The sequence below is a fragment of the Pteropus vampyrus genome, unplaced genomic scaffold (genome assembly GCF_000151845.1).
Source record: "Pteropus vampyrus isolate Shadow unplaced genomic scaffold, Pvam_2.0 Scaffold212, whole genome shotgun sequence".
NCBI classification, from domain to species: Eukaryota; Metazoa; Chordata; class Mammalia; order Chiroptera; family Pteropodidae; genus Pteropus; species Pteropus vampyrus.
In genome coordinates, this window is record NW_011888993.1 from 515,726 (window position 1) to 524,684 (window position 8,959).

At 62.3% G+C, this 8,959-nt stretch overlaps 1 protein-coding gene across 2 annotated transcripts in view; it reads right to left on the reverse strand.

Annotated features, from left to right (window-relative positions):
- The window catches only part of LMNB2 (lamin B2), a 17,733-nt gene that overhangs the window by 3,130 nt on the left and 5,644 nt on the right, over positions 1–8,959 (reverse strand). The window contains exons 2-11 of one of the 2 annotated variants that reach the window (XM_011372642.2): positions 8,394–8,530; positions 6,424–6,580; positions 6,068–6,193; positions 2,481–2,648; positions 2,268–2,393; positions 1,940–2,160; positions 1,543–1,816; positions 1,353–1,460; positions 691–810; positions 455–568 (exon numbers count right to left, since the gene is read on the reverse strand). In XM_011372642.2, coding sequence (XP_011370944.2) covers positions 455–568; positions 691–810; positions 1,353–1,460; positions 1,543–1,816; positions 1,940–2,160; positions 2,268–2,393; positions 2,481–2,648; positions 6,068–6,193; positions 6,424–6,580; positions 8,394–8,530 — 1,551 coding nt within the window. Of the gene's footprint in view, positions 1–454; positions 569–690; positions 811–1,352; positions 1,461–1,542; positions 1,817–1,939; positions 2,161–2,267; positions 2,394–2,480; positions 2,652–6,067; positions 6,194–6,423; positions 6,581–8,393; positions 8,531–8,959 lie in introns of both variants that reach the window. The other variant, XM_011372641.2, reaches the window with a different exon arrangement.

Below are 8,959 nucleotides of genomic sequence, written 5' to 3' on the forward strand. Positions count from 1 at the left end.
CCGCCAGGGAGGGGCTGGCTCGGGCCTGGGGCCTCCGACAACACCCTCAGAAGACAGCCCCCAACAGGATGACAGCCTCAACTATCCCTGTTCCAGAACCTTCCACGTCTCCCATAGCTGTTTTGAGCTACATGACACGTCGCAATTTTACGTTTCATACCGTCGACCTAGCCAGGTGGCCCTGGGCTCTCCGCCTTCTCCCCAGACACCAATGTTTACGTCCCGTCTCCCAGATGCAGGACAGTGGCACCGGAGAGTGCTCACCGAGACCCCGGGGCAGAGCGCCACCAATGAGGCTTGACTTTCAACACCCGCCTCCCGGGGTCCCCTGGACACCGCCCGAGGCCCACGCCAGCCAGACCCGAGGCGCGGCAAGCTGCCCCACGGCGTCCCAGGCTGTGGGGCCCAGCAGCTGAGGGGTGCGCACGCATGTGCCCCCCGGGGCCCCGCGCACCTGCTGGTGGAAAAGGTCCTCCTCGCCAAAGTCGGCCCCCTCCTCTTCGCCCTCCTCGCCGTTCTCGGCCTCCCGCAGCACCGAGGACTGCTTCACGGTCCGGATGGCCACTTCCTGCGTGAGGCAAGCGCCACGGCCGCTCAACCGCCAGGCACCGTGGCGGTGGCAGTCGGCACGCTCGCACAGGGTGTCGCCACGCTGCAGAGCGCTGTCTGGGGACAGGCCCCGGCACCCACCTCCCCGTCAGCGTTGACCAGGACGGTCCGGAAGCTCTCGCCCGTGCCCCAGCTGCGCTGGCTCTTCCACACGAGCGTCGAGGGGGGGCTGTGGGCCACGCCCGCGCCAGCTGCCCACACCTGGGGACAGAGGAGGGCCTCCTACTCAACGACGGCTCTGGTCCCGGGGACAGAGGCCACCAGCCAGTCCCCTATCACAACCCTTCGATGCCCTGGGAGTTGCCACCTTGCAGCCCCACTGGTGCTGTCCCGGATGACAGTCACCAGGGCATGGAAGAATAAACTCAGGTTCGCAGTGGCCAAGACGCTCTTGACAAACGGGCAGAGCTGGCATCTGAAGCCCATCAGCTCCAGGGTCCGTGCCCATGACCGTGACATCTCTTACCAACGCCACAGGCCCAGACAGTCTGGACTCAGACCGCCCCCACCGTGGGGCCCTGGCATGTCACTCTGGCACTCCAAAGTGTTCCAGGGAAGGCTCGGCGGGGCAATGCTGACACGCAGATGATGTGACAGCAGGCAGCTGCTCCCAGAGCTATGCGCCCCTCACCACCCCAGCCCCCAAGCCATGCCCTGCTTCTCAGGACCCACCCCATGTCCCATCACCCGTGTGGCTGCTCTTGCGCCCTCCACCCCGCGTCAGCCCGCCTACAGCCACCTACCGTGACGGTCTGGCCAGCGCGCAGCACGTACTTGGGCGTGAACTTGTAGGCAATCTCCTCCCCTTCTAGGATCTGCCTCTTGATCCTCCAGTTCCCCAGAGACTGGTCCTGAAGAAGGGACGCACCTGACGCACAGCCCCGGGGGACCCACCCAGCTCCTGCTCCCGCCCCCACCAGGCCAGCCCCTCACCTTGTCTGAGCTGTTCTTCAGCTGCACAAACCTGCCCTCCAGGTCGATCTCCTCGATGCTGACGCTGCCCGAGGCCGAGGCCTGCTGGGCCAGTTGGAAGGTGCCGCCACCGCCCGAGCCCATGCGGCTGGAGCCCATGCCCAGCGGCTCCTCGGCCTCCAGCCGCCTGCGCTTGCTGCGGCCAGAGCGCCCCGCCGTGGACATACTGCCGCCGCTGCTCGAAGTGGCCCGCGAGATGGTGACCCGTGACGACGGGCTGGGGGACAGCTTCAGCCTGGGGGATGAGGCACGTGGTGACTGGCAGTGGGAGCCGGGGACCGGCCGGGACAGCCCGGACAGTGCGAAGTGGGCGCCTGGCCCCCAGCCCCTCCCACCCTCCCCCAGCCGCAGCCCCCACCTCTCCTCCTCGCCCTCCAGCAGCTTGCGGTAGGCGCTGATCTCCATGTCCAACGCCAGCTTGATGTCCAGCAGCTCCTGGTACTCAGCCAGCTGCTGCTGCATCACGTCCCGCATCTCCGTCATCTCCCGCTCCTTGGCGTCCAGCATCTTCCGGAACTTGTCACGCTCCCCGGCCATGGCCTCCTCCAGCTCGCGGGCCCGTTCCTCGGCTGCGCTAGCCTGGGGAGGGGTCCGAGGGCCAGGTCAGGGCTGCTGGGTCCCAAGACTGCTGGCTTCCGCTTCCGGGCCCAGAGCTGGGGGAGGGGGTGGCGGCTGCCAGGCGTCACCTGCTTCTGGAGGCCGGAGAGCTGGTAGCTGAGGGACTCGACCCGCATGCGCGCCTCCTTCAGCTCCTCGCGGGCGGCGCTGGCGGCCTTGTCGTTCTGGTCGGAGCTCAGCTTGGCGTGGTCCAGCTGCAGCGAAGGGTGGCGAGGGGCGGTGAGGGCCGGCGGGGGCAGGGCCGGGAGGGCCGGGAGGGGCTGCCCCGCCCCCACGCGCACCTTGGCCTGGTAGGTCTGCTCCAGCTCCAGCCGGTACAGCCGCACTTGCTCGTCGTGCTGGCTGCGCAGCTCCTCCAGCGCCTGCGCCATCCTGAGGTCGTGCTCCTGCTGCCGGCTGCTGTCCACCTCCACCAGGCGCCGCTCGTGCCGCCGCCGCGTCTCCCGCACCTCCTGAGGACGAGCGGTGACCCGCAGTGACCTGCCGCGCCCACCTCGACACAAGAGCCCGGGGCGAGCGACGGCTCAAAACTGTGCCAACCGAGGAACCTCTGGGGGTCACCCTGGTCACTTGTTCACGAATCGTCGACGGATACACGTGTCACAATCACCAGGGAGGTCACAGCCCTGGTGTCCGCCAGCAGGCGCCTGTCCACACGGGGCAGTGTCACTAGCCATGAAAGGGGGTGCTGACACTCGCCACGACGTGAACATATGACGCTCAGTGACAGAAGCCAGGTGGTGTGCGATTCTGATGACGTGAACCGCCCAGAACAGGCACGTCCAGAGAGAGGGAGTGGGGGGAGGGGTGGCGGCCAATGGTTTGGGTTTCTTTCTGGGGTGACGGTCGCTCACTCTGTGACTTACTACAAAGCTCTGTTACCTCACGCACTGTGAAAGCTTCAAGGTGTGAGACTGTTTCAATAAAGCGATCACTTAAAAGAAAAGCTCGTGGCCGAACCCATCCCAGGTGCCTGGCTGTTGGGACAGCTGCGCGACCAGAAGGGGACAGCTGAGAAAACCGACCACAGGACACCCAGGCCACGGGTGCCGCGAGCTCACGGCGGGCAGGGCCCCGCCCCCATCACGCCACCTCAGAACCCGGCTGTTGTCGCTGTGCCACTGGTTCGTGAGACCAGGAAGCCGGTCACGCTCACAGGGAGCGGGTGGCCCGTGACCCACCTTCCCCGCGCCCTGCCAGGCTGTCTCCACCGTCTTCGTCACGGCCCACCTCCAGGAGCTCGTCACAGCCCATCTTGGGGACCCCCTCCTGCCCCTCACGGGTGCCTTGCTGGCACCCCACGCGGGCCTCTTCATCGGTCCCCTGACAGATGTGGCTGCCTTCACAAGTCCCCACTCAGCTGCCCTCCCGGCACCCCCCCCAGCTCCCCTGGGGGCCCTGGGGGTCACGGGGCCTGGCTGGAGCCGCAGACCACTCCTCAGCTGCATGGGCACCGTCCTGCCGGCAGCTCCCCCAGGAGTGACTGCAGGGACTGGCCTGGCCCCAAGGTTCCATTCCGGGCTGTGACAGCACAGTGGGCTCTGTGATGATGACAGGGGAGGGTCCTCATGCAAGCCCCTCCCAGAGGGCACAAGATCTCAGCTCAACCTGTAGGGACCTCAGCCTCTGCCAGCCAGGCCCGGCTGAGCCAAGGAGCCGAGGCCCACGGATTAGGCGGTCAGGGGAGGGGGCCCAGCCCCAGGAGCAGAGGGAAGCGCACAGCACCCCGCTCCCATGACAAGAAGGACCGCATGGTGGCCCCACGGAGGTATGTCCATCGTCCTACTCCCCAGGACCTGGTGGGACCGTGGGACCTTATTGGAAAAAGGGACTTTGCAGACGTGATTAAGTTAACTTTAAGATGAGTCCATTCGGGATTATCCAGGTGGGCCCCGCTCTCAGTGAAAAACCGTCCACGTTAAGAGACAGAATAAAGACATCAGCACTATGGCAGAGAGGACCCCTTCGCTTCCCCCTAAACGTTACGAGCCTGACAGCTGTCACTCAAAGGACCCTGCTCAGCACACAAACACGTCTGAGATCCAAGCAGGGGACCTCTGAGGTGGCGCACAGAACGAGCAGAGGAAGCGGGATGGAGAAGGACAGACGGGCCATAGACGCGGTCTGGTGCCGGGCGGCCCCACTGGCCCAGTGGCGCTGCAGGAGTCAGGCGGCAGGCCGGGGGCGGGAGGGGCAGAAGCCACATTCCAGGGTGGCCGGTTCCCAGTGTGGCTAAACCCAGTGACAGGGCGGAAACGCTGCACGGCGGGGTGGTAGCTGCAGACTAGGGGGTCCCTGCTACCAGCGAGGAAGCAAAGAGCAGACTGGCGACCTCCCCACCACCACCGCGGCCGATCCAGGGAGGGGGCGCCCGGGAGGGGCAGCGGAGACGCAGGGGACAGCGCGGCTGGCGGCCACTGGCTACAAGGAGGCAGCACCGGTCGCCCCACGGCACCACGGGGGTGGAGCCCTGAGACCTGGACATGGGGGGCGGGGACGCCCACCACCTCGGGGAACATGGGGCGCTTTCCACGACGGGCCACACCGTCCCCCCCATCCATCCTGCAGGTGCGCCTAGGGCAAGTGAGAAACTGCGCTCTAGCACCACCTGCTGGAAGCAAAAGAGACGTCTGCTTATCAACCTGCGAGACCATAGCGCAAACCAGCGCCTAACAGGTGTCAGGTGCGCGGGGAGAGAAACACCCATCGGGCACCGGGAATAACCGAGGCCACCCCACTCCCTGACTTCTCCCCGGACTACAAAGCCACCACGGTCACAACAGCATGGCACTGGCAGAAAAACACACGAGACCAAGGGGGCAGCACTGAGAGCCCAGAAAGAAACCCACTCACACGGGCGACTAATTTTCAACAAAGGAGCCAAAAACATACAACCGGGAAACTCTTCAAAAAATGATTCTGGGAAAACTGGACAGCCACACGCAAGAGTGAAACTAGCCTGCCATCTGATTAAAGACTTAAATGTAAGACCCGAAACGACAAAACACATAGAAGAAACAGAGGCACTGAACTTATCGTCCTTGGTCTCAGGTGAGTTTTGGTGAACTTGACCCCCAAAGCGAGAGAAATGAAAAACAAACAAATGGAAGTACGTCAAACTAGAAGCTGCACCGCCAGAGGAACACTCAGCAGAGCAAAATGGCAACCAGCTGAATGGGAGAGAGATTTGCAAACGATATTTCTGATAAGGGGCTGATATCCAAAACATATAAATGACTCGTACAACTCAACAGCAACAAAACAAACGATCCTATTAAAACACGAGCAGAAGACCTGAACACTTTCCAAGGAAGACATACAGATGGCCCCGTTATGTGAAAAGGTGCTCGACCTCACTAGCTATCAGCGAAATGCAAATCGACACCACAAAGAGCCACCACCTCACCCGTCAGAATGGCTGCTATCAACAAGACATGACATCTGTGAGGTCGAGGATGTGGGAGAAAGGGACCCTTGTGGACCGCTGATGAGACTGCCAATGGGTGCAGCCACTGTGGAAAACAGCATGGAGATGCTTCAAAACACTAAAGAATCGGAACCGCTAATCCTAAAATTCACACGGAACCCCCAAAGACCCTGACCAGACAAAGATATTCTGAGGAAGGGCGAAGGGGAAGCATCACGCCACAAGATCAAACTGTCCTCCGAAGCCACAGTGGGAACAGCACAGTGGCCGGAGGACAGACACCTCGGTGACCAGAACAGCCCGGAGACAAGCCCTCGCCATGTGGTCCATTCCTCCTTGATGGGAGGCGAGGGACAGCGGATGACAGGCTCTCACGCGGGGCTGGGGCCTGGACAGATGGCGAAGGCCAGGCCGGCCCCGCGCCGCCCGCTCACCACCCACCTCCTCGAAGACGCTCTTGCGGAAGTCCAGCTCCTCCTGCAGGCTCTGGCAGCGGTTCTCCAGGTCCACGCGCATCAGCGTCTCCTTCTCCAGCTGCTGTTTGGCCACTGCGTGACTGTCCTCTGCCTGGGGGATGCGGGACAGTGGGCAGAGGTGACTATCAGCTTCACCACGTGGCTCCTTGCGCCCGGGGATCCCCTTAAATACACAGACTCCAACCTGGGCTATCGACTGGGTTAGGGGTCTGCAGGCCGCCGGCATCCGGGCATCCCCCGGCCACCCCAGCTCACAGCACCCACGCCCGCCCGCCAGCTCGAGGTGCCCCATCTCCAGAGTGGGGGCTGCCCGGGGCCTACCCTGGCCAGCTGGGCCCGAAGCTCGGCCACGTCATTCTCGAGAACGTGCTTGTCGCTGAGGGCGGCGGCCAGCTCTGCCTCACTCCGGTGGAACAGGGACTCCAGGTCCTTCACGCGGCCCTGAGCCACTGTGAGCTCGCTCTCCCTCTTCTTGGAGCTGAAAGAGCCAATTCAGCCGGGGGGCGTGAGCGCCTGGGAGGGGTGAGCGGTCGGGAGCACCCCTGGTGTGACGGCCACAAATGTCCCCAGACATTGCTCGAGTGTCTCGCAGGCCGGGATAGGAGTCAGGCGACCAGAGAAGCACCAGCGGTCCCGCAAACGCTCAAGGCTGGGACTGGAAAGGGTGCCCTGGGGCCAGCGAGCCCAGGAAGCCTCTTTTCCAGAGCGAAGGCCTTAATCAAAGAAGTCACCAGCCCAGACGTTTGGGTCCCTCCGTCCAGTACCACTGTATTCAACGCTCTTCTCGTCATCGTCCTGTTTTAAATCTCTGCCAAACCCGCCATGCCCAGAATCAGGAAAGTCTCGCTTACAGGCCGAGGGAAATAACTGTTCTGATGACGGGCACAACTGTCACCCAAAGAAGATGGCACAAAACAATGGGACCGGCCTAACCGAGCCACAGCAGCCACTGATGACACACCCGCAGACGCTGAAACATGCTAGTAGCCGGGATATCGAGTCACACGAGACATCGATGCCTCGGGGAGACACCTGCAAGAGGCCCCCTACATCAAGAGCGTCAATGCCGTCTAACTGCGTCCGCCGTTAGTTTAAAGTTAAAAAGTAAAAAAAGAAACGTAGATCGGCCCGGAGACTCTCCTCTTTAAACTACCTTGCGTTTTCCGCTTTCGACACTGGGCATCTATGACTGATAAGCAGAAAAAGCATGACTTGCGCCCAGACCAGGTGCAGCGGCAGAGCGATGCTGAACTTGAAGCAGTAACAATGTATCAACATCCACTGGGCAGATGTAACAAAGTAGCTCGCTCGGCACGGCGATTTTGACAATGGGGAAATCGGAGGGGTATTTCTGAACCGAAACTGAACTCTCCACTCGTTTACCTGTAAGCCGAAATCTGCTCAGAACAAAATCCTCTATCAATTGTTTAAAGTCTATTAATCAAAAAGTAAATATTTCAACAAAAAAAAAAAGGAGAAAATGCTGCAAATGTGAACGTGGTTCTGTAGGCTGCTGGGACTGAAAGAGAGACTCAGGAACCAGGGTCCGGGCCTTGGTCCTGGTCCCTGAGCCCATGACTCAGTTCCCCCCTGTAGGGGCAGATGACAGCCAGGCCCTGGGAGGGTCGCTGTGAAGATGAATGGGGATCGCGTCTGAACTGGCATGATACCCTCTTTGCTACCTTAAGTACCTGATCCACCTCGCTCTCCAACTTCTCAGAGCTTTTACTCAGAAGCAGGCAAGAGAACGTGCTTTGTGAACAAAAGAACCCCCCAGTCCGAAGGTCGCCTGGCCCTGCTGAGGGTGGGGGATGGAAGACAGAAGCTGGCCCCAAAGTTTCCCAGGATGGGGACCCCGAGAGGAGGCACAGAGGACAAGGCAGTGTGAGACGGCAGGTGGGGGGCCCCGGGGTCAGTGGCTCCCAAACCCAGAACAGAGCAGCGGGGTGGCAGGTCCCTGGGGAGGCTGGGCTCTGGCCTGAAGGATGGGGGGTCTGACTCCCCCAGATTCTGTCCCAGGAGAGCCACTCAGACTCAAAACCCTCCTTGGGCCAAATCATGCTTGGGGGAGGGGGAAACGAAGGTGGTCGGGGGGCAGCTATGGGGCTGGGCCACAGAGGCTGACACCCCGCCCAGCAGCCAGTACGCCCCGGCCTCCAAGGACCCACGTGTGTGCTCCCGAAAGGGCTGCCTGAGTGGGGTGGGTTCCCAATCGGAACTGGACCTGTGGTCCTCAGAGTGGCCCCTGCCACCGGGAAGTGGGGGTGACAAGCCCCGCCCCATACACCCACCTCTTGTTGGCCTCTTCCACCTCGGCCCTCAGCTTCCCGATTTCGATCTGCAGCCGGGCATGCTCCCGCGCCGTCTCGTCCAGCACCCTGCGGGCGTCCGCCAGCTCCGACTCATACAGCGTCTTGATGCCGCTCACCTGGAGGGACAGTGGGCCAGGTGAAGGAAAGGACCCCCGACAGCACACATCACGGGCTGGCTGCCGAGGGACACGGCACCTGCAAACCCCGGAGGCCCCCCAGCCAGCTCGGCCCGCCGACCATGGATGACCCCGCCTGCCCACGTCACTGTCCCCCACCAGGTCACATAATGCAAGCTTCCCGTCGGCCTTCTTGCCCCCACCTTCCCCCACGGCGAAGTGCCCAGGGCCACGCACATGTCTTTACGAACACCTGGAACCAACTCGCGACAGCAAGACCCCACCTCACCGCCCGCCAGGACAGCTAGAGTCAGAGATGGACAGTAACACGTGGCGGCAGGACACAGAGACGTGGGAGCCTCCGGCACGGCCGGTGGGAACAGAAAATGGAGCAGCCACCGGGGGAGACAGCCTGGCAGTTCCCAAGAC